Source organism: Elaeis guineensis, chromosome 5 (genome assembly GCF_000442705.2).
Source record: "Elaeis guineensis isolate ETL-2024a chromosome 5, EG11, whole genome shotgun sequence".
Taxonomy (NCBI): Eukaryota; Viridiplantae; Streptophyta; class Magnoliopsida; order Arecales; family Arecaceae; genus Elaeis; species Elaeis guineensis.
In genome coordinates this window covers 61,828,258-61,854,157 of record NC_025997.2, presented here as the reverse complement: position 1 = coordinate 61,854,157, position 25,900 = coordinate 61,828,258, and the positions used below count along the sequence as shown (strand labels likewise).

The 25,900-nt window shown below is 43.2% G+C and overlaps 2 protein-coding genes across 3 annotated transcripts in view; both read left to right on the top strand.

Annotated features, from left to right (window-relative positions):
* LOC105034360 (uncharacterized) overlaps positions 1-25,900 on the top strand; it is a 178,773-nt gene that overhangs the window by 10,158 nt on the left and 142,715 nt on the right. The window lies entirely within an intron of this gene.
* LOC140858158 (uncharacterized) lies at positions 953-1,999 on the top strand. The gene is made up of 2 exons (XM_073257945.1): positions 953-1,402; positions 1,490-1,999. Exons 1-2 carry the CDS (start codon positions 953-955, stop codon positions 1,997-1,999), a joined length of 960 nt encoding a protein of 319 aa, XP_073114046.1.

The window sequence follows — 25,900 nt, the reverse complement described above, 5'->3', positions numbered from 1 at the left end:
TCCCGCCTGATTTCTCCAGGATCTTTAGGGTCTTTGTTTGAAATGTCCTCCGGCACCTTTGCCTCTAGTGGTTCCAGGAGTTCGTTCGCCTCAGCCCCCCAGAACCTCCACACTGTAGACGAACCCACATCTAGGGCTGGGCCTCGTCCGATTTTTGCGCCGGGTGCCATTCCCTGTTCCCTGACTTCGGATGAACTTCTACTGATAAGGGTTCAGTATGGAGTTCCTCCGGAGTATGATCTGGAGCTTCCTGGTCCCGCCGACCGGGCTAGCACCCCTCCACCTGACCGTTTCTGTCTGTATCAGGAGGCCTTCCGTGCCGGGCTCCGGCTTCCGCTTCCGCATTTCGTCGTCGTCCTTTTCCATTTTTTAGACATTTCTTTAGCTTCAGTAGCGTCGAATTCCTTTAGGTTTTTGATAGGGTTCCTCTCCCTTTGCCATGTAGTCGAAATTCAGCCATCTCTTTCTTTGTTTAGGTATTTTTACACCTTCAAGCGCCACCCCTCGGCGAAGGACTGGTGGTATTCCTCCCCTCAGTTTGGCAAGAAGGGGTTGCTGAAAGGTGCTCCCTCTTCAATCCACAACTGGAAGGGGAAGTACCTCTTCGTCCATTGCCCGACCTTGAGGCTGGGATTGCCCCCTTGGGGCTCCTTAAGGGATTCTGTCCGCAGGGCTCCTAGCTTGGGGGAGGACGACCTTCAGGCCGTCTGGAAACTTCTTAATTACTCAACTCCTTCCCTTCCTAACCTCCTGAAGGAGCAGTTTTTGTTCAACATCGGCTTGAGCCCCCTGGACCCTGCGAGTATCCCGTCTTTCCCTTCCTTTTCTTGTCTCCCGCTCTTCTTCTCTCTCTCTCTTTTTCTTTTTTTTTTTTATTCCATTACTGATCTCTTTTCCCCTCTCTTCTTTTTTTTTTTTTTTTTTTTCAGGAATGGACGTCGAAGCAGCACGGATGCTCGCCAGAGGCCTCAAGGCTCACAAAAGGAAAGGCGCCGCGGCCTCCGGATCGGCAAAGAAGGTCAGAACGGAGGAGATGAGCTCGGCCACACCTGCCCAGACGGCCCTCGCGGTCGACGTTCCTTCAGACGCCGAACCTCCGGCTCTCCGGGCCTCTTCAAGGAGTCCCCCCATTGAGGTTCCCATTTCGGGGGTCCGCTCCGCGGAGGCGCCCGGGGTCGAAAGGGGGAGGAGAAGGAAGTCGGTGGCCCGCAGGGTGAGTAGCCGTCGAGCCGCCATCGAAGAGTCCCTCGGTTTCGAAGGAGAGCCGGGGGAGAATCCCTTTAATGACAGAGACCTGATAAAGCGATTGATCGACGGCTGCATCCTGCCCGAAGTCATCCAGAGGATTGATCGCGTCGATCCCGAACAGCGGGTTTGGGACTCCCTAGGGTCCTTTCTCGAGGTAAACAGATTCACCCTCCCCCTTCTCCTCGCTCCTTCGTTTTATTAATTCTCAACCTTCGTTCTGACCTCCTAGCCGCCCTTGCAGATCGGGCACCAACTCCTTGTCAATATCGAGGCGACGAACCGGGCGAGGAGGGATGCCATCCAGGCGGAGGAGAGTCGTCGGGCCGAAGTTGCTCGCCTCAAAGAAAAGGCAACCGAGATAGCCACCTTCCAAGAGGCCCTGGAGAAAGAAAAACAGGCCCTGGAGAAAGAAAAGCAGATCTCGGAGGAGACGGTGAGGAAGGCGGAGGCCGAGGTCGCAAATTTGGCGGAGCAGATCCCGGTCCTGGTCTCGGAGGCCAGGGTTCTAGCGGTGGAGGAGTTCAAGGCCTCTGCGGAGATGAGGGACCTGAACGTCAAGTTCGGCCAAGAAGCATTCATTAAAGGATTCGAGCTCTGTCAGGAGAAGGTGGCCAAGAAATTTCCCGAGCTCGACCTCGGCTTCTTGGACGAGGCGTCTGAAGACGAAGCCGGTCCCTCTCCCACTGCTACTGCCATCGTAGCCCCCCTTCCGGGAACACCGAGCTCCCCAACTCCTATTTCAGAGGTCTGAGACCTCTGACTTTGTATTTTTCTTTTATTGCGATTTTTCCTTTTCCTCTTGTCTTCAAGAAACATTCAATTAATAAAATTGGGTTTCTCCTTTTGGAGGGCTTCTCCACTCTGCTCCCCCTTTTTTTTGTTTTGCTTTATGCAATGAGATGCGCCTTGACGCTTTTGTCTCCCGATGGCAGTGTCCTGCCGAAGCGCTTCCCCTGCCACAAGGGATCCGCTGAAGTCCATTATCCAACGTCTGAAGAAGAAAGTTCATCATTTAACAAAAAGGTCGAAGGAGATGGATGGCGAGCTTCGCAGGTTGAGGGAGAGCCACTCTGAAGCCACCTCGGAGGCCACCCGCCTTCGGAACCTCCACGTAAAGGGGGTCATGGAGTACAGCCGGAGGAAAGCGAACTTCGAGAAGGAGCTCGAGGAACACAAGAAGCACGCCAGCGATCGATCTTGAGCTCAAGCTGTCAGGATCAGCTCTCTCAGAGTGGAGCTGTCGGCTGCGCAGGAGAGGATTAGCCAGTTGGAAGGAAGCTCGTCCCGGCTTTCGACTCAGGCCGACTGTGATTGGGAATGGTCGAAGAAGTTCTCCGACCTTCAGCAACGGCTCCAGGATGCTGAGGCGAGTTATGACGCGTACCGGACCGGCTGGTGCAAGCAGGTGGACGACTATAGGGGGAAGCTCAGGATGGCGATCGGCGAGGTTGCCCGCCTTCAAAGGAAGCTGGCTGAGGAAGCTCAGTTTGCTCCTATTCGGGATCCTGACGAACTCCAATCCCTGAGAAGGACCGTAGAAGAACTGTCTGTCGCCCTTGGGGAGGGGAAGGCCGAACTGCAGTAATTGAAGATCCAGCTGGTGTACGAGCAGCGGGCAGTCAAGGACATGGAAGCGGAATCCGAGGTCCTGAAAAAGAGGCGTCGAGAGGCGGAGAACGAAAGCCAGCGACTTCATCGGAGATATATGGAGATGCTAATGAGAGAGAAGGAATTGGAAGAAGAAGTCGAAAGCTTAAGGCACTCCCTGATAAGGGTCGAAGCCGAAAGTTCGAAGTCGGGAGAAGCCGGGCCCCCTTAGGGTTCTTTTTGTCTTTCGTCCTTCTATGTGTCTTCTTTTGCCGTTTGTTTGTTTGTTGGCGTTGTTGCTTTTCTTTTTCTTTTTGATGCCGATGTCGTCTGGAGGTTCTTGGTCGTTGCCGCATCGGCTTGCTTTTCTTGTCATCTTTCTTCTTCAGCCTCGAGGGCTCTGTAATGTATACTTAATTAATAAAAAGAGAATTTTTCGTTACCTCTTTTACTCGTGTGTTGAATTGTCATTTGCCGAGCTTCCTTCGGCTTTTGCATTGTCCGATATCGATGCCGTTCGGAAGTATCCGATCGTTGTCGCATTGACCCGTCCTTCTGTTTATGGCCGCTGATTTGTCCGGGACCACTCGGGTTTGACGCCTCCTTTCGGAGTTCAAGCTTGGAGGTCCGGGCTTATCGTCGCCCTGAGGAAGCCGCCTTATCTCTGGCTCGTGTTGAGAGCTTTCTTGAAGGTCGGGGATTTTGATAAGAACCCCAATCCTTGCTGAGACGAGGTTCCTTGCATCTTTGATGCAATTTGTTTTTCATTCGTCGCTGATGCAGTCCGTCGCTATCCTTTTTAACTCCCCTCCCCTTTTTCCTTTTCTTTTTCCGAGTGAGGGTTTTTTCTCTGCTCTTGGTGGGGTCGCGGGAGCGCGAAGGGGTCGTTGGGAAGGTTCCCTTCTTTTTATCTGGTCTTAAATGACCAGATCTTGACTGGCGTCAGGACGGGGTTCTTCCCCTATTTCTGACATAATCGATTTTAGCTCAGGTTAGGACGAGGTCCTCCTTCTGTTCCTAACGGGGCTGTGGGGGCACATATGGGCGCTGTATGGCCTCTCCCCCCATCCGGTCTATAAACAACCGGGCCTTCGACCTTGCTCATGTTAGGGCGAGGTTCTCCTCCTGTCCCTAACATGGCTGTGGGGGCGCATATGGGCGCTGTACGGCCTCTCCCCCCATCCGGTCTACAAATAACCGGGCCTTCGACCTTGCTCATGTTAGGGCGAGGTTCTCCTCCTGTCCCTAACATGGCTGTGGAGGCGCATATGGGCGCTGTACGGCCTCTCCCCCCATCCGATCTACAAATAACCGGGCCTTCGACCTTGCCCACATTGGGGTTTGTTTTTGTTGTCCGATGGGGTCGTCCCCTGTCGTTACAAGTCTATGCCAAAAAGGAAAAGATGAGCAAGTCTGAAAGAAATCTTGATTTAAAGCGGGATCGTTCGCAATACATTTACAAGTTTTCAAACCCTAGGGCTGTGGAAGGTCTGCTTCCCATCAAGGTCCTCCAGAGACGGAGTTGATGATCCCAATTGGAGGCCGATCTCCGGGCTGCTCTTCCCTCCTTGGCGGCTCAGGCTGCGGCAGGGCCCTTGGCCGATCTTCTCTACCCTCAGGCCGGCGTCGAATGAATCTATCGAGTCGACCTCGTCGGATGAGCTCCTCGATCTCGTCTCGGAGCTGGATGCATTCCTCCGTGTCGTGGCCGTGGTCACGATGGTAGAGGCAGAACTTGTTAGGATTGTGCTTCCCGGGGTGCGTGCGCATCCTCTCTGGCCTTGGGAGCTGCTCTCTGACCTCTATCAGCACCTGAGTTTTCGATGCGTTGAGGGGGGCATAGCTGCGGAATCTTCCTGGGGGAGAGCCCCGCCGAGCCCGGCGCTCCGGGCTTCCCTGCCTGCGTGCTCGGGGAGGAGACTGGACGCGCTTGTGCCCGGAAGGAGTTCGAGAACGTGGCCGAGCTTCTTTCGGCCCTTTTTCGACTGCGGGCTTACTCGAGTCTCCCGCCTGCCGCTCTCTTGCGGTCTCCTCATCCTTCATTTTGAAGGCTTCTTCCGCTCGGGCATACCCTTCGGCCCGAGCCAACAGGTCAGCAAAATCCCTGGGGTACTTCTTTTCCAGGCAGAATAAAAGGTCGTTCTTCTGAAGGCCGCCTTTCAGGGTGGCCATTGCTACCAACGCGGCAACATTGAAACGGTTGATGTAGGCCCGAATGGACTCCTCCTCCCTCTGCTTGATGTTGATGAGGGACTCCGAACCCTTACGGGGACGCCGGCTGCTAACAAAATGAGTCACAAACTGGTGGCTCATCTGATCAAAGGAAAAGATGGTATCCGGCTTCAGCGCCGAGTACCAGTTTCTCGCCGCTCCCTTCAAGATGGATGGGAAGGCTCGGCATAGAATGGCGTCGGGCGCGCCATGAAGCAGCATCATTGTCCGGAAGGCCTCCAGGTGGTCAACTGGGTCCGAAGTCCCGTCGTAGCTTTCAAATTGAGGGAGCTTGAAGTTTGGCGGGATTGGTTCCTGCATGATCATTTGAGAAAACGAAGGGTCAGTACAAATGTCCTCACCATAAGCGGGGGGAGCGTGGCGGAGTTCTTCGATCCGTCGGTTCATCTCTTGGAGCCTCTGGTCCAGGAAATCCTCTCGACTACGGGTCTCGAGGGTTTTTTGGCAGAATGGTGGTAGAGATCTTCCAGGGGTGGAATCGTGATCTGACTGAGGGCTCTCCACCCTCGGATTCGTCTTTCCGGGAAAGATGGGGCGGCTGGCCCAAGTGGCCCGTCCTACCGCCGGATTTTGGAGTTCTGGTGACGCTCTCTCCAGTCGCACTGATGCCTGCGGCTGCTGCTGCTGTTGTATGGCCTGCACAGCTTTAGTGAGGCCTCTGACCTGCTGCACCAGTAGGTCGAATTGCTCCGCGCCAACCGCCGTTGCCGGAGGAGGGGGAGGAGGTTGGGAAACTGGAGGTGAGATCGGAGCCTGAGATCTGGCCACGGAGGCCGTGGATCGCCGCGTGGACGCTTTGCGAGGAGGCATCGGGCGAAGACCTAGTGAGGGAAGGAGGGGAGGACGTCGGAAAAGATGACCGGAGGCGGTCCCGTTGAGCGCTCCTTTAAGAACAAGGGTACTGCGAAGGTTCAGCCCCTTCCTCTAGCGCCAATCCTGTTGGTGCAAAAATCCGCCTGCGTCGGAGAAGCTGGAGTCGAAGGAGTCGCGGTCGCCATCGGGACCTGCAAAAGAAGTCTAAACCGGAGTTGGGGTTGCTCCGGCAAGATCCTCCGACACTCAAGTCAGTTCTCTGCCTCAACAAGAATGGAGTGCTCGAACGAAAATTTTAGCAGAGTTTTTGGGATAAAAATTAGAGCTTAGAGAGTAACGTATCTGGGCCCCCCTTTTTATAGGCGGAGGGAGCAACGGATTGATAGCGACGTTTGTAACCGCCTAGTCGTGGGCCACTCGGGGCTAGGAGGAATTTATTATGAAGAGTAATGGGGTGGAGTCGTGGCTGTCACCATGGTTCGCCACGTGGAGTCTGTTGCGGGGAGTGGAGCGGCGTCCGTTGTCGCGACTTGCCAGAGGGTGGAGGAACTGTGCGGTATCCGTCGCAGGAAGTGGAGCAGAATCGTGGCCATTATTGTGGTCTGCCGGGGAGTGATGGAGCCGTGCGGAATCTGTCGCAGGAAGTGGAGCAGAGTCGTGGCCGTTACTGCGGCATGCCAGGGAGTGATGGAGCCGCGCGGAATTTGTCGCAGGAAGTAGAGCAGAGTCGTGGTCGTTACTGCGGCCTGCCAGGGGGTCCAGGCCCGTCGGCCGAAGTTCGGTTGGGGTGTCTGGCGGAGGGAGGTGGTTAGCTACCCATCTGAGAGGAGCTCGGATGCTGCAAATCCTGTTCGGTGCCTTGGGCGTTAAGGCGGTGGGCGAGGACTACTTACCGTAGGAGCTCGGAGTCTAGCTCCCGTAGGAGCTCGGACGAAGTCTTCCCGCAGTCAAAGTCGGGGACGAAGTCCGGCTCCCGTAGGGGTCCGGACGAAGTCTACCTGCAATTGAAGTCGGGGACGAAGTCCAGCTCCCGTAGAAGTTCGGGCGAAGTCTACCTGCAATTGAAGTCGAGGGAGAAGTCCGGCTCCCGTAGGAGTCCGGGCGAAGTCTTCCTTCAGTTGAAGTCGGGGGCGAAGTCCGGCTCCCGTAGGAGTCCGGATAAAGTCTTCCTTCAGTTGAAGTCGGGGGCGAAGTCCGGATGAAGTCTTCCTTTAGTTGAAGTCGGGGGCGAAGTCCGGCTCCCGTAGGAGTTCGGATGAAGTCTACCTGCAATTGTAGTCGGGGACGGAGTTCGGCTCCCGTAGGAGTCCGGACGAAGTCTACCTGCAATTGTAGTCGGGGACGAAGTCCGGCTCCCGTAGGAGTCCGGACGAAGTCTACCTGCAATTGAAGTCGGGGGCGAAGTCCGGCTCCCGTAGGGATCCGGACGAAGTCTACCTGCAATTGTAGTCGGAGACGAAGTCCGACTCCCGTAGGAGTCCGGACGAAGTCTTCCTGCAGCCGGAGTCGGGGACGAAGTCCGGCTCCCGTAGGGGTCCGGACGAAGTCTACCTGCAATTGTAGTCGGAGACGAAGTCCGGCTCCCGTAGGAGTCCGGACGAAGTCTACCTGCAATTGAAGTCGAGGGCGAAGTCCGGCTCCCGTAGAAGTCCGGGCGAAGTCTTCCTGCAACCGGAGTCGGGAACGAAATCCGGCTCCCGTAGGGGTCCGGACGAAGTTTACCTGCAATAGTAGTCGGGGACGGAGTCCGGCTCCCGTAGGAGTCCGGGCGAAGTCTTCCTGCAGCCGGAGTCGGGGACGAAGTCCGGCTCCCGTAGGGGTCCGGACGAAGTCTACCTGCAATTGTAGTCGGGGACGGAGTCCGGCTCCTGTAGGAGTCCGGACGAAGTCTTCCTGCAGCCGGAGTCGGGGACGAAGTCCGGCTCCCGTAGGGGTCCGGACGAAGTCTACCTGCAATTGTAGTCGGGGATGAAGTCCGGCTCCCGTAGGAGTCCGGACGAAGTCTACCTGCAATTGAAGTCGAGGGCGAAGTCCGGCTCCCGTAGGAGTCCGGGCGAAGTCTTCCTGCAGCCGGAGTCGGGGACGAAGTCCGGCTCCCGTAGGGGTCTGGACGAAATCTAGAAGGCGGTCGATCATCGTGGAAACTTGGGTGGAGTCCGTCCGTCGCGAAGAATCCGGTCGACGCTGGTGGGGGCTTATCCGTCGGCAAAACTTGGGAGTATTGTGGAGGCTCGGCCGCCAGAGAGGTTCGGAGAGATGTAGCCGAAGGTCGGAAGTCGGTAGAATCTCCGGAGGGTCACTCCTGTCACGAACTTCGGCTGGGGGGTATTTTATACCCAACACAAATAATAGACCTTATTTATGTCTATTGAAGATTATAGATATATATGAAACTTCAATACCAAGATTACGATATAAGTTGATCGAGGGATTTTCTACCATCGTGGTTGATGTTGTTAATCAAATCCTTGATTGTTATCTTGGGATCAAGATAAAAGATTTTAGTTATATCTATCGGATATTTATGAGATGTATGTGAAATTTTAATTTAAAAATTTTTGGGATTATGAACTGATTTAGAGTTTTTTTTGTCATTATTATTGAGGTTCGCAGTAAAATCTAATATTGAATAGAGAATTTGATTTTAAGTGGCTTGCATGATTATTATGGAAGGTTTTTGATGGATGCTAAAGATCTTAGTGAAAGAAATTTTAGAAGAGATGCTTGAGTCTATTCTACTGATGTGTTTGATTTAAGGCCTTAGAACTTGTTTGGATTGATTGAGAAAATTCATCTAATTATTTTCACTCACAAGAGTTTGATATGGAATTGTTTAGATGAATTGACAACAGAATCAAGATTTAATTCATGTTTGAATTATAATAACTGGCTTATCTGATAGTTTTGAATGTGTCAATTGACTCAAAAGATTAATTTGGATGGATCTGTTCCATGCATATTAGGAACACGAATTAAAAAAATTTCTTGAGTTTATCTGGAATTTAAAATTCTGGATATTTTCAATACAATAGCGTATTTTGATCGAAATCCATTTAGTGCATCCAAAAAAATTTTGATGGTTTAAATCAAAGTGTGTAGTGGAAGTGTGGTGATTTGTATTATTTTAAGCTAGTCAGCAATATCAATTCTTTGAGGTAAAAATTTATAATAGATGATATAATTTGATATTCCTTGTAGAGGAAATTCATTGATAGTGGAAAGGATGATATTTTTGATTCTGAATTATTTTAGATGTCATTGTGTGATTTCACAAGTAGGGGTCCTATCTATCATGTTAACGAAACTTTTAGCATCCCAAGTCTTGGATGAGTGGACCATCGATGCTTGATCTTGGAATTGAAATATTTAGCGATATATTTATTTTCTCTTAGATTTGAAGCTTATACTTCTCCATTTGTTAGAAAGAATTTGAGATTGTTTATTGATCTTAAATTTTTTATCTTCGAACGTTCATTTATTGAGAGTATAGTAAAGTTTGTTTATGATCTTGTGGTAGATGGAGTAAATCATAAGCAGTTGATATTTTTGGCAAGAAAACTGATATTCCTATTTGGAATTAAGATATTGATTTCGATTATCAGAAATAATGATTTTGATTTTGATCAATATTTGTGGTATTGACCTTTGCTTTAAGTAACGATTTAATGATGAAATTACGTTAAAAATTAAAATATCAAAAAGTTTGAGGATGAGATTTAAATGGTGAATTTTCAATTTTTGAAAGCACAGATGAGAGAAAATATTTTTGATTATCGACTGATTTGGATATCACTGTGTGATGCATATTAGTATGTTTTCTTATCTTGTGCTGAGTTACATTTTAGTGGATGAATCTAAAATTAGTGAGCCATCGATTCTTAATATTGGATAAGAAATATTTTGGTGTAGATTTTTTTTCTCCTAAATTTGAGGCTTGTACTTCTTCAACAAATATTATTCCTCTATTTGATTAGAAAAGTTTGAGGTTATCTATTGATATCGAAAATTTTACTACAAGAGATGGACTGGAGTCATTGCAAACAGGAATTCTATTTTTTTTTTTCAAATATTTGACAATAGAAAACACATGTTTGGTTACCTTTTTTTTTTTTTTTTTTTTAAAGAGAGCCAACAACATGGCCGGAGACAAGGGAGAGAGGGAGGGGGGATGGGTTCGGTGATGAGGCCGGGAATAGAGCTTGACGCTGGGTGGAGAGGTAGCTGAAGGGGAGGGAGTGGTAGCGGGGCTGGCAACATGGCCAAGGATAAGGGATAGTTCGATGTAGGGCAGAGAGGCGGCTGGCGAGGCCTAGGGAGCCGGTATGGTTGGTATTGCCCAGATATGGAGCTCAAGAAGGGGGGGTGAATTGGGTCTTTTAAAAATTTTTAAGATTAGTGTACTTAAGTAATGTGCCAAAGTATTGAGTGGAGTGAGTTGATTTGCAATGAAAATGAATTCAAACACAAATGATAGGTATGCAAGTATAAAACACAAAGAACAAGTAAAGAGATGCAAGCACAACAAACACAGAATTTATAGTGGTTCGGTGCCAATTTTGTACCTACATCCACTCCCCAAGTCCCTACTTGGGAATTCAATCCACTAAATGGATTTCAAAGTTATAACACGTCGGACAACTTCGATCTTTGCTATCCAAGCAAGAACACTTGTTTTCCAAGTATAAGCCAACCCTCAACACTCTGATTTTAGGTTCGGATCAGTCTATTCGAGTTTTGGAACCTTCTAAAACTCAAAACTCAAAAAACAATGTGAGAAAAACGGGGTACAGAAATTTCCGCACAATATCCCCTTAAATGAACACAATAATGCAATATAAATACAATACTTAAGAGGAAGAAGCTTTTGCTGAACACCCTTAATGAATTGCACACTTGATTGCAGCTGGAGAGTGGTTGGTGAGGTAATCGAATGCTTCTTTTTCTCTCTTTTAGGACTTTTTAAACTTTTCTCAGATGTGAGCTTTGAATGTTTGCTAATTTGTGATTTTCCACTTTAAGAGAGCATTTATAATCACCATTTATATTTGAGAATGTCTTAGTGTCGGTTTAGAGCCGTTGGAAAGTGTTTAATGCGCATTAACTGCACCAAAAATGGACTGAAAATTAGCTGTTATGTGTGCTCGTAGAAATGGGACGTCCCATGGAGCATCCCACTAGCAATGGAACGTCCCATGGGGTACTCCAATTGGTCAGACAGAAAGTTCAGCTTTCTGTTTTGGTCTCAAGATCTCAGAGGTCGTCCCAAGTGGGTCGTCCCATTGCGTGCCATGAGTCAAAATGAAGCGTGCCGGCTATCCAATGAAAGGGGATGATCTAGATGGGTCGTCCCATTTTGTACCAACTCAGTTTTTCATGCATTTAAGGTTTGAAACTTATCAAAACACTTCTAAATGCTCTCAAATGACTTCAAATCAATTGGACACTCTCAGAAGGTTTCGAAAACTTCTCCAACTTGCAGAAACTTCAACTTTGGCATATTTGATGAAGCTTTTCAAACCCAATCTTTTGGATTACCTGAAACATTACAAGAACATTCTTCAAAGACAGAAAACATATTAGTAGTCCCCTCAAATGGTTTGCGATCGTCAAAATCAATTTTTGGAGCAACAATCTCCCCTTTTTTGATGATGACAAAGCATTTGAGTGTTCATAAAATAAGTCCTTAAAGCTCAAGGAAATTGGGTTTGTGAAGCACTTGTAGGAATATGCTAAAGATAGAAAATCGTGAGATATATATTTTCAATAATTTTAATGTTTCAATTCATTTTGCTGAAACTCATTTGTGAAGGTATCAGAATTTTTCTAAAGATTGTTCTTAATCAGTTAAAATTCTTCCATTTCTGGTATGAAACAGATAAAAATAATCATTTTGATCATTTCGAAAAAGATCTCCCCCTTTCTTATATAAAGAGTGTTCAATTTGTAAAATTTTTCTTATTGAAGCAAAGATGGTTGATAAAGGAATTTTTGTTCTTCTCTTCCTTATTTTTAGTATCAGAGCAATAAATGTGAAAGGAATGCTTCTTTCCCTTTTTCTTGTTTTGATATCAAAGCAAGGATGAAATTATTTGAACAAGAATTAAAAGAGAAGGAATTGAAGCATTTTGTAAAGTCAAAAATGGATGTATCGAGTCATTTTGGTATCAATGCAAAAATAAAATTATTAGAGCACTCAAGAAAAGTAGATGTATCAGAGCAATTTTTCAAATAGTATCAGAGCAATTTTTAAAATAGTATCAAAATGGAGGTAAAAACAGATGTATTAGTGTAAAAAATGGACGTATCATAGGCGTATCGAAAGCGTATCAGAGATGTATTAGTGCAAAATACTGTATCAGAGCAAAAATTTAAAAGAGCAAAAGATTTAAAAAGTTCAGATAGACAATATACTATTTCTCCGGGAGTAAGATTTTTTATGATTGCATATCAGGTGTTAAAGCAATAGTGCAGTCATCCAAATGTAACAATCATTCATTCATTCGTTCATCCAAAAAGAACAGAAATGAGCCATATAAAATGATAATAACCTCATTCATTAATTACAATAAAAAGAGAGGTTACAAGAGTCATAATATATATCCAAGAGCATAAGGCTCTCTTATACATTCAACTACTAAAACAAGATACAACAACTAAGTAACCTAATACAAAATGAACTGGTCTAGTACAAAAAGATCAAATCAGTGAGAATGGGCATCGAGCGCGAGATAGGTAAAAGATGATCAGTCTCGTCCTCGATCGAAGGGTCTGGTCCGAGAGGAAGATATTGGAGGACGGAAAGCAATGAGCTGGACAAAGGCTGGCTCACTCAATGCGGAGGGCCTAGACTGAAGCTGAGTCCTAATGGCATCAAGCTGGAACAAGATCTCCCTCACTGAAACTCGGAGCCCATCAAGATCAAAAGATACAAAGTCCATGGAGTCCCTGATATCTGTTCGGATTAGCTCATGTGAAGAATGAAGCTGGTTGTGGAGTCTCTATCTCTCAAGCTAAATCATCCAACTGAGGTGAAGAGGTGGTCGATTTGCTCGCTCCTGCCGATAGAGAATCTAAAATTTGTCTTATCTCCCTCTCAATATCAAAAATCCTACCACTTAACCTGAGCAAGGATCTTTCTACACCCTTGTTGCCCAGCTATGCAACCCAAGAGGGGGGGTGAATTGGGTTTATAAAAATTTTAAACTTAACTAATGACTTATGAAAGATGTTTGTCGATAGCTAAATGAATGAGGAGAATAACCTTAGTTCAAGATTAATTGCCTAAAGCAAGAATGCAAGGAAATAATGAAGAGTTAAAGAGAAATAACTATGCACACCACAAACACAAGGATTTATAGTGGTTCGGTGCCAACCTTGCACCTACATCCACTCCCCAAGCTCCTATTTGGGAATTCCAATCCACTAAACTTGTATTCAATCCAAATACAAACGTCGGAAACTCCGACACTAGCTGTCCCAAGCTAGTCTACTTGTTTCCCGGGTACAAGCCAACCCAATACACTCCGATTCTAGGTTCGGATCAACCTTCCCTTGTTTTGGAACAAAAACAATCACTCACAAAGAGTAAAACAGTTTATAGCACAAATAAGTATAAGAAAAGCTCCTTTAATGAGCGAATATAACTTTAAATACACTTTACTCAAGTGAAGAAGCCCCTTTTTGGATTTCCTCAAAGTTAGATGGGAATTGATTGAGAGCTTGAGGAGTTGGTGAGCTTTGATTGTTGGCTTCTTGAAGGCTTTAAATGAGCTCTTGATTAGGGCTGAAAAGTAGGCTTGAGAAACCCTCTCTTTTGAATGCTCTTGAATGCTCTCTTGAATGCTCTTCAAATCTCTTTCTTTCTCTTCTTAATGTCTTGCTTATCCCTTTCAATCTCTTGCTTGTTTTCCACCTTTTGAAACCTTTTATAGCTTTAAGAAATAGAGGAAAACATTCTAGGCAGAAAAAGAGCCGTTAGAGCACATTAAATGAGCATTAAAAGCACCTAAAATGGGTTAAAAACTAGCCGTTGCGGACAAATCCCGTCGCAGGGGTCGACTCATGAGTCGACCTCTGTTGCAACAACCAGAAAATGGGTTTCTGGAAATTTTGGCCTAAAACTGCAGAAGTCGACTCATGAGTCGACTCATGTCTTGTGGGTCGACTCATGAGTCGACTCACAGGCCGTGCCAAGCCAAAAATCCAGTGTGCCAAGCTAAAATTCAGTGTGCCAAGCTGCTCATTGTGCCATGAGCTGACTCATGAGTCGACTCATGGATTTCAAACATGCATAACTTCAAAAATACAAGTCCAAAAACAATGAAATTTTCATCAATAGATCACAAATCTTTTGCTCTACCAAATGATACTATTAAATCAGGGTTTTGGTAAAATTACGATTTTGCCCCTGAAGAGCACAAAGACTTTTTCAAATAAAAGTATTGGTATCCCTTCAATCTGCTTTGTAATCATCAAAATCAATCTAGGAGCAACAATCTCCCTCTTTTTGATGATGACAAAACACTTGAACAAAAGCATTTATGTGAATCATGAATTTCAAAAGGATGCATTATAGGTGCATATGCTTGAAAAGAGTATTGATTCTTTTGGCATGTGATACAAATGGTCATATGCATAAATAGTTTGCCCATTTGCTTAAAGATTTGAAAATTTGCTCATTGGATTATGTGAAGTTGGTGTTAGAGCAGAAAATTTGTTTTTGTTATCAGAGCAAGCTGTATCTTGAAAATTTGCTCATTCTCATTTGATTTTAGTTTTAGTATCAGAGCAAAAATAATTAGGTGTGCCAATGCATGTCTAAGAGTTAATTTGGAAAGTGTATCAGAGCATTTTAAATTTAAGATGTATCAGAGCAAGTAAGAATTTTACAATGTATCGGAGCAAGTTAAGAATTTTAAGATGTATCAGAGCAAGTTAAATTTCTTAAGATGTATCAGAGCAAGTAAGGATTTTAAAGCTTATCAGAGCATATTTAAATTTTTAAAGCAAATCAGAGCATATTTAAAGAAGCAATTTACTCATTGTATTTTTAAGTTATGTAATAATTTTACTTTTAATATTGTTCTTTAAATTCTCCAATTCATTCATTATATTTCTCAAATAATGTATAATTTTGGCTTTTAGTTTCTCATAATTTGTAGTTTTGCTTTTGATGGGTTGCTTTTTCTTTAATTTCTCCCCCTTTTTGACATCATCAAACATGGTTAACTCCCCCTCTTTTTTGAATACGTTTTCTCTTTAATACTTTTAGTGCTAATCATTGATGTTTGCTCCCCCTCAATACAGCAATTATTAACAGCAATCATCAACAAAGAGAAGATATATAACCAAAAGATGATTGACATCATTACAAAGAGTAGATATATAAGCAAAAGATGATTAAAACCATAATTGTTTCCATACAAATTCCATAACATAAAAGTCAACTAGCTAATGTCATTACATGGCCCCAAAATACAGATCCTAGAAAGAACAAGACACTAACACCTAGGATCTAGTAAAGATCATGACTAGAAGGATCGGAGTCATCAGAGATAGGATGAGGAGCTGATGGATCTCGACCAGAAGAACGTCCTCTACCCCGTCTGCCTCTGGCACGAGCAGGTGAGCGAGATGAACTAGGAGGCTGAGAACGCTGCGAGGCCAAGGACTGGACAGAAAGAGTGAGTCTGATGGAATCAAGTACGTTCAGTGCTCTGGAAACAGACTGAAGTAGAGCAGTGAACTGAGTGGATGCATGCTCACTCGAGCCTCGGATCTCTCTCCTCAGTAACTCATATCCACCCTCCAGTGCACCTCTGAGCCTGCCAGCCTCTGCAGTAAGGTCTGTGACCTCAATAGTGGACTCCTGTGGCAGAGGATGGGCCAAAGCTAGGACTTGCCCCTGCAAGTCAAGAACTCTCTCAGTCAGTCTCCAAACGGTGTCCTCAAGCTGCTGAATCCGGATAGACTGATCTGTGATCAACTGAAACACAGTGGAGATATGGGGAGTCATGGTCTGATCAGATGAAGTGGCCCCTGGTGTAAATGAAGAAGTGCTCCACTGTTTAGATAGCAAAGAAGCTACACGCTGTGATATCTGCTCGATCTGATCATCAGCCAGTCTGAACTCTGAAGAAGGTGCACTGCTCTCAGGCTGATGTACTGGTGTGGGCCTCCTGGTGAACTCTGAAGGGCCAGCCTCTGGATCTGGAATAAACTGGATATCTGGTGAAGCTGCCCTGAAGTCATGGATAGGAGATGATGGACCTTCTTCTTCAGCTCTGTCTTCTACTCTGTCCTCAGCTCTCTCCTCAGAACCCTTGATCCAACTACCATCAGTCTTTGTAAAACCCATACGGTGCAGGGTGTGTTGGTTGAAGGTGTCTACATGAGAGAGCTTAGTAGATGCCTCTCCCCCAAAGCTAACTCCAAACCTCCTAAAAACTCGAGTAAGGGCCATACCAAAAGGCAAATGTGCCTTAGATCTGTTCAATGTCTCTCTCATGGCCTCTATCATTAGTGCAGGGAGGTTCAGGGGGGTTTGAGTGATAACATGAAACATAATACAAATGTCTCTGCTGGAAAGTAGATCATGCCTACCACTCCTAGGGAAGAAGAGCTTCGTCACCAACTGATGTAGGATCCTCGTCTCAATAGACAAAATCTTTGCTTCCAATTTATTCAAACTCCCTGTGTAGGTTCCCCCTAGAATAACAGTGATCCCCTCTTCCTTTACTGGGAGTTCCATATAAGAGTAACCCTCACTGGGCAAATGTAGTATTTCTCCCAAAATACTAGGATCCAAACAAATATCAACACCCTTGACTGTTGAAGTCACTGACCCATTCCCATAATGTAGATTCTGATAGAATTCTCTGACTAGGTCTACAAAAGTGACTTCCTTAAGGGAGCAGTAGAAACCCCATCCCTGGTTCTTAATTTTTGTTCCAAAAGTAAAACCCTCTTTTTCAAAGAACTGAAAATCCATATTTTTACCGGTTTCAACTTTCCTATCAGATAGAGGGTTCTTACTGGGGCTTAGGGATGATTGAGAAGGACCTTGAGCTGACACAGAAGCCGGAGTGGGAGCAGTGGAGGACTGAGCAGCTTGCCTTTTTCTCCGGACATTTTCTTCTAGCTCACGGACCGACTTTCTTCTTTGTGGGAGCTTCATCTTCGGAGCCATTCTCACCACAGTAGGAGGCAGAGAGACTTGGAGGATCAAGTGGATGAGTGGAAGAAGGATTACAAAAGAATGGAGAGGGATTTTGGTGGGGAGAAGAGGCGGATTTGAGAAGAACGGTGGAGTGCTAGGGCACGCTCCAACCGTTTCAATCAAAGGGAAAAAGCACGAAAATCCCCTTTCCTAGGTGGCGATTTATGGTGGAGAGGAGAAGGGAGAAGAACCTTGAGCTAGATCCTTGGTTTTGGAGAGAATGGGAATGGAGATGTCGGTTTTTGGAGGGAGGAAGACGAAGAGATGAGTCGGCTCACGAACAGGATCCCAAATAAAAAGAAGGAGCCCGTGGGAAGTTTGCAGAAATTACAAGTTTGCCACGGGGTCGACTCAAGGGGGTCGACTCATGAAACTCAGAAATTTAGAAAAAATATGAATAAATTCCAAAAAAATTTGAAATTTTGGGAGAAGGAATTTTGCTCAAAGACAAGTTTTGAGAATGATAAACTTGAGCTTTTGGGACCAAGATAGATGATGGAAATTGACCTCAAAGAATTTTTTTTGACATCAAATCTTTGGAATTTGAGAAATATTTAGGCATATGGATCAAGAATTCCTAGATTTCTCCTAATTTCACAGAATCTATCCTCACTAAGGACCTTTGTAAAGATATCAGCTAATTGATTTTCAGTGCAAACATATTCAAGAATTATATTTTTGTTTTGAACATGTTCTCTTATAAAATGATGTCTTATTTCAATATGTTTAGATCTTGAGTGTTGAATTGGATTTTTAGATAGATTTATGGCACTTATGTTGTCACATCTTATTGGTGTTTCATTAAGTTTGATTCCAAAGTCTTCGAGTTGTTGCTTAATCCACAAGATTTGAGCACAACAACTTCCGGCTGTAATGTATTCGGTCTCAGCCGTAGACAGTGCTACCGAATTTTGTTTCATGCTAAACCATGAGATTAGGTTAACTCCAAGAAATTGGCAAGTTCCACTTGTGCTTTTTCTATCTAATTTACATCCAGCAAAATCAGCATCTGAATATCCTAATAAATCAATTTGTGAGTCCTTAGAGTACCATAACCCTAGAGATTGAGTACCATTCAAGTATCTAAGGATTCTTTTAACAGCATTCAAATGAGATTCTTTAGGATTAGATTGATATCTAGCACATAAGCAAACACTAAACATGATATCAGACCTACTTGCAGTTAAATATAATAATGAGCCAATCATACCTCTATAGTATTTTAAGTCTACACATTTACCTTCATCATCCTTGTCAAGCTTACATGAGGGGCTCATGGGTGTGCCAATTGGTTTGGAGTTCTCCATTCCAAATCTTTTGAGTAGTTCCTTGGTGTACTTGCTTTGGGTGATGGAGATTCCTCTTTTGTTTGTTTGATTTGGAGTCCGAGGAAGAAGGTAAGTTCTCCCATCATGCTCATCTCGAACTTCCCCTGCATGAGCTTAGCAAAGTCTTGACAAAGAGATTCATTAGTAGACCCAAAAATTATGTCATCAACATAAATTTGTATAATTAACATATTATTTTGATTTTTTTAATAAAGAGGATTGTATCTACATTGCCTCTTGAAAAACCATTATTTAGTAAAAATTTGCTTAGCCTATCATACCAAGCTCTAGGTGCTTGTTTTAATCCATATAAAGCTTTATTTAATTTAAAAACATGATCAGGAAAAGCATGATTTTCAAATCCAGAGGGTTGTTCTACATATACTTCTTCAGCAATATATCCATTTAAAAATACATTTTTAACATCCATTTGAAATAATTTGAATTTCATAAAGCAAGCATATGCAAGTAGAAGTCTAATGGCTTCTAATCTAGCAACAGGTGCAAAGGTTTCATCAAAATCAATTCCTTCTTCTTGATTATATCCTTTAGCAACCAGTCTTGCTTTATTTCTAATTACATTACCATGCTCATCTAATTTGTTCCTAAAGACCCATTTTGTGCCAATTATTGAATAATTTTTAGGTCTTGATACTAAGGTCCAAACATTATTCCTTTCAAATTGATTAAGTTTCTCTTGCATTGCATTAATCAAATTATGATCATTTTCAGCTTCTTCAATAGTTTTTGGTTCAAGTTGAGATACAAAAGCACAATGATTAAATACATCTCTAAGTGAAGAACGAGTTTTTACCCCATGCATAGGATCACCAATAATTAACTCCTTAGGGTGGTTGTGAACATACCTCCATTTCTTGGGTAGGTCATTTGTACCTTGAGGTTGTTCTTGAATTTCTTCACCTCTCTCATCTTGTTTGTCTTCTTGTTCCTCGTTCTCTGGAGTTGCTGAATCTTTCAGAGTGATCTCCTTCATACCTTCTATTAGAGGATCTGCATCATCAACACCCTCATTCTTCCTTGAAGGAAGATCGTTAGATTCATCAAAAACAACATGTATGGACTCCTCAACTACTAAAGTTCTTTTGTTAAAAACTCTAAAAGCTTTACTAGTGGAGGAGTAATCTAGAAAGATTGCTTCATCTGATTTTGCATCAAATTTACCAAGTCTTTCTTTACCATTATTTAATACAAAACATCGGCAACCAAAAACATGAAAATATGCAATATTTGGTTTTCTTCCTTTTCAAAGTTCATAGGGAGTTTTCTTTAAAATTTGTCTAATCAAAGCACGATTTAAAATGTAACATGCTGTGTTAATTGCTTTCGCCCAAAAATATCTTGGAAGGTTGCTTTCACAAAGCATGGTACGGGCCATTTCTTCTAAGGTTCTGTTTTTCCTTTCAACTACCCCATTTTGTTGGGGTGTCCTAGGAGCAGAGAAGTTATGGCCAATTCCATTTTCATCACAAAAATTTTCAAAGTCTTGATTTTCAAATTTAGTTCCATGATCACTTCTAATATTTTGAATTGAAAATCCTTTTTCATTAGTGACTTTTCGGTAAAATTTAGTGAAAATATGAAAAGTTTCATCTTTGTGTGCCAAAAAGAAAATCCAAGTAAAATGAAAGTAATCATCTATAATTGCAAAACCATATCGTTTTCCTCCTAGACTAGTTGTTCTAGTTGGTCCAAATAAGTCCATATGCAAAAGCTCTAAAGGTCTAGAAGTTGAAACAATATTTTTGGATTTAAATGAAACTCTAGTTTGTTTATCTAGTTGGCATGCATCACAAATTCTATCTTTTTCAAAATTCAGTTTAGGCAAGCCAAGAACTAAGTCTTTCTTAATTAATTTTAAAAGAGAATGCATGCTAATGTGTGCAAGTCTACGATGCCAAAGCCAACTAGTCTCATTAACTTTAGCATTCAAGGATACTAGGCATTGCATGTCTATTTTGGCTAAATCATTTAAATCTACCATATAAACATTGCCATGTCTATGTCCAATAAATTTAATGCCATCGTTAATAGGACTAGTCACAATGCAAACAGATGATTCAAAAACAACTTTATACCCTTTATCACAAAATTGACTAATGCTAAGTAAGTTATGCTTTAAACCTTTAACTAACAAAACATTTTCAATGTATTTGGAGGGAGTGATACCAATGTTACCTATCCCGATGATCTTTCCTTTGCCATTATCTCCAAAGGTGACCATCCCTCCATCCTTAGCATCAAGCGTGATGAATTGTGATTCATCACCAGTCATGTGTCTCGAGCATCCACTGTCAAGATACCATTTCCTGTTTCCTCCTTGGGATGCTAGACACACCTGCAAACAAAAGTCAAGTTTTTGTTTTAGGTACCCAAGCTTTCTTGGGTCCTTTTTGGTTAGTCAAAATGGTTCCTTTTGGAACCCATATTTTCTTTATAGTTGTGTTTGCAGATTTGTTAAAGAGGCAAGTGTATGACTTATGTCCTACTCTACCACATTTGAAACAAGTAATATTGGTAGACTTGTTACTTAAAGAGTTTACATAAATATTTTTCAAAAATTTTTGTTTCTTCAAGGGGTTATAACCAAGTCCAGCCTTATCATATACGGCTTTTTGATTATCAAGAATCATATTCAGTTTGTTTGAACTTAAGGTGAACTTATCTACTATAGGTTTCAGCTTGTCAATTTCATTCTTTAAGCTTTGATTTTCTTGAAGCAAGGTGGATTTTTCAATTGAAAAGTTTTCAGCTTGTTTTACTAAGGATTGGTTTTTCAATTTCAGCTCTTTGTTTTTGATCCCTAGTTTCTTTAATTCATCAACTAAATTATAGAATGCTTCATGCAATTCTTCAAATGTAAAATCACTAGGGGTTTCAGAAATTACCTCATTTTCGTGTGCCATAAGGCACAGGTTGGCTTGTTCGGTTGAGGTTTTCTCATCGGAGCTTGAGTCATCACTCGCACTCCATGTGGCCATCATTGCCTTTTTCTTGAACTTTTTGGGACCTTTCTTCAGTTGTGGACATTCGGATTTGAAATGTCCTGGCTTCTTGCACTCGTAGCAGATAAGGGGTTGATCTTTCTCTTTCTCTTGCTTTGTTCCCCTTTTGTGAATGGCCTCTTTCTCATCCCCTGTTTTCTTTTTCTTAGAAATTTCTTGAATCTCCGGGTGATGAGTGCCATCTCTTCATCCTGTTCTTCATCTTCAGTGTCATCAGTTTCCTCATCAGGATGAGCTGTGGATTTGAGGGCAATGGTTCTTTTCTTTTTGATTTCTTCCTCTTGATGTTGCTTCATGCTTAGCTCATGAGTCATCAAGGATCCAAGAAGCTCTTCTAGAGGTAGAGTGTTCAAGTCCTTCGCTTCTTGGATGGCAGTCACCTTGGCTTCCCAAGTTCTTGGCAATGACCTGAGAATCTTTCTTACAAGCTCACTGTTAGTATAGGACTTGCCAAGACTCTTCAAACCATTAATTATATCAGTAAAACGAGTAAACATTGCAGTTATGGACTCATCATGCTCCATTTTAAACAATTCATATTTATGCACAAGCATGTTTATTTTAGACTCTTTTACTTGATTTGTTCCCTCATGGGTTACTTCTAACCTATCCCATATTTCTTTAGCAGATGAACAAGTAGAAATGCGATTAAATTCGTTAGCATCAAGAGCACAATAAAGTACATTCATTGCTTTAGCATTTAATTGTGCCAATTTCTTATCAACCTCATCCCATTCTTTCTCGGGTTTGGTTGACTCCTCACCATCTATAATTTTAGTGGGTGTGTGAGGACCGTTCACTATGATACTCCACATATCATAGTCGAGTGCTTGAATGAATATTTTCATCCGAGCTTTCCAATAGGTGTAATTAGACCCATTGAAAAGAGGAGGTCGGTTGGTGGATTGCCCCTCGGCTAGAGAAGTACCGACATGGGTTGCCATATATCTTTGGCTCTTTGATTGTTTAGATCAAAGAAGGGCTAGAGCACCGGGCTCTGATACCACTTGTTGCCCAGCTATGCAACCCAAGAGGGGGGGTGAATTGGGTTTATAAAAATTTTAAACTTAACTAATGACTTATGAAAGATGTTTGTCGATAGCTAAATGAATGAGGAGAATAACCTTAGTTCAAGATTAATTGTCTAAAGCAAGAATGCAAGGAAATAATGAAGAGTTAAAGAGAAACAACTATGCACACCACAAACACAAGGATTTATAGTGGTTCGGTGCCAACCTTGCACCTACATCCACTCCCCAAGCTCCTACTTGGGAATTCCAATCCACTAAACTTGTATTCAACCCGAATACAAACGTCGGAAACTCCGACACTAGCTGTCCCAAGCTAGTCCACTTGTTTTTCGGGTACAAGCCAACCCAATACACTCCGATTCTAGGTTCGGATCAACCTTCCCTTGTTTTGGAACAAAAACAATCACTCACAAAGAGTAAAACAGTTTATAGCACAAATAAGTACAAGAAAAGCTCCTTTAATGAGCGAATATAACTTTAAATACACTTTACTCAAGTGAAGAAGCCCCTTTTTGGATTTCCTCAAAGTTGGATGGGAATTGATTGAGAGCTTGAGGAGTTGGTGAGCTTTGATTGTTGGCTTCTTGAAGGCTTTAAATGAGCTCTTGATTAGGGCTGAAAAGTAGGCTTGAGAAACCCTCTCTTTTGAATGCTCTTGAATGCTCTCTTGAATGCTCTTCAAATCTCTTTCTTTCTCTTCTTAATGTCTTGCTTATCCCTTTCAATCTCTTGCTTGTTTTCCACCTTTTGAAACCTTTTATAGCTTTAAGAAATAGAGGAAAATATTCTAGGCAGAAAAAGAGCCGTTAGAGCACATTAAATGAGCATTAAAAGCACCTAAAACGGGTTAAAAACTAGCCGTTGCGGACAAATCCCGTCGCAGGGGTCGACTCATGAGTCGACTCATGCCTCAGGGGTCGACTCATGAGTCGACCCCTGTTGCAACAATCAGAAAATGGGTTTCTGGAAATTTTGGCCTAAAACTGCAGAAGTCGACTCATGAGTCGACTCATGCCTTGTGGGTCGACTCATGAGTCGACTCACAGGCCGTGTCAAGCCAAAAATCCAGCGTGCCAAGCTAAAATTCAGCGTGCCAAGCTGCTCATTGTGCCATGAGCTGACTCATGAGTCGACTCATGGATTTCAAACATGCATAACTTCAAAAATACAAGTCCAAAAACAATGAAATTTTCATCAATAGATCACAAATCTTTTGCTCTACCATATGATACTATTAAATCAGGGTTTTGGTAAAATTACGATTTTGCCCCTGAAGAGCACAAAGACTTTTTCAAATAAAAGTATTGGTATCCCTTCAATCTGCTTTGTAATCATCAAAATCAATCTAGGAGCAACAACCCTCCAGTCTAAAGCTCAGGTCAGATAAAAGCTGCATCAATGAGGATATGTGTGGTACAACAGAAAAGTTTGAGGAAGAGTCAGAAAAAGAACTTGGCAGAGGTTAACGATACTGCTGCTGCTGCTGCACCTGCTAGAGAATCTGCTCCTGATACTGCTGAAATTGGAGCTACTGAAGAACCTGATGCTGGAACTACTACTGCTGAACAGATAGAATGCTTGCCACTCGTTCAGCCAATAGTCCCATGTCATCCTCCCCCAAACTAAGAGATGGTACGATACGTCTCGACGATGGGGGTACACTGACTGAGGGTCCTGCCTTATGCTTCGATATAGGGTGATCATCTGGACTCTGTCTGGGCACAGATGGTGAAAAGGGACCCTCCCCCTCAGCACGCTCATCCTCCTCATCCTTCTCGACTGCAGCTCCTCGCCTCTTGATCCAACGACCATCCACTCTGATAAATCTCATACGTCAAAGGGAGTGGTCGTTATAGGTGTTAGTGTTCGATAATCTGCAAACAATCTCTCCCTCAAAGCTCACTCCAGACTCCCTAAAAATCACTGTAAGAGCTATACCATATGGCAAGGGAGCCTTAGATCTGTTCAAGGCTTCCCTCATGGTATCGATCATCACGAAAGGCAAATTTAGGGGAATCTCTGAGACAACATGGTGCATCAAGCAGATATCTCTACCAGTCATCAAATCATATCTTCTCCTTCTGGGGAAGAAAATCCTAGACACCATGTGGTGGAGCAACCTCATCTTCACACTCAGATCCTTGGCTTCAATTTTCAGAAATCCTTCTACATCTTCTCTTCCAAGGATAGTCCTAAGTTCAATTTTTTTTTTGGATAGCTCATCTAGGCAACTACCCTCACAAGACATCTGAAGGAGTCTACCTAGCCTAGGTACATTCAGAATAATTTGGACTCCCTTCACAGTAGACCTCAAAACTTTATCAGAGAAGACTAAATTTGAGTAAAATTCTTTAACAAGATCAATATAAACCAGATCAGATAAATTTAGGAAAAATCTCCATCCTTGCTTAATTAATTTCTCTCCAATTGAAAAACCATCACTCCTCAAAAATCGAAAATTCACATTTCTTTCCAAAGCTACTTTTCTTGTAGATAGAGGGATCTTACTTGGTGTAATTGATGGAGAAGCTTGGGTTAGTGCTGGAGCTGCCTTCTTCCTCCGTTCCTCAGCCTCCAAAGACCTTACAAAAGCAATCTCATTTTGAGAGCCATTGCCCCAAGGAGAGGAGGAAAAATCGGTCAAGAGGGTAGAGAGGGATGAGAGATGAATGGAAATGAAGAGGAGAAGAGGGTTTAGGAGAGTTTTTCACGGATTTTGCGGGTTAGGGTTTGAAATTTGGTAGAGATCAAGAGAATAAGCCGTTAAAGAGAGAGAGAGCTTAAGGGTTTGAGATGAAAATCCAAGATTTTGAGGTCAGTGGAGATCTAGAAGGGGATTCTTAGGTTTGGGATGAGAGGGAGAGGAAGGATTTGGGGTTTGAGTCGCCCCAAGTGGCTTTTAAATGGAATAGAAAATGGGTTGGCTTAAGGGAGAAGAACCAAACTCATTCAAATGGGACGCCCCATCCAGGGTTGCATCAGCCGATTAGAAAAATATTTTAAAAAAGAGGAAAAATTCAAAAGAAAAAATTTGAAATGGGTCATATGGAGTTGAGATGATCATGAGGAGTCTAGATAAATTTTGATATGATTTTTGATTTAGTATTTCAATGGAAAAAAAATTTGGGAAGGTATCTGAATAGCACTGATGATTTTTAATTGCTTTGAAAAAATTTAAAAAAAAAGATAGATGGCTCCCAAAATTAAGATAATGAAGTCAAGAATTTTTAGAAGAATTTTGGGAGTGAAATTATGATTGAAGTTCAAGCAGAAGGGTCTAAGTTGTCCAATTCTCTTTTAATTTCACAAAATTTATTTTCATTTAGTGTTTTGGTGAAAATATCATCTAGTTGTTTTTCAGTATTTATGTATTCAAGTGTTATGTCATTATTTTGAACATGTTCTCTTATAAAATGATGT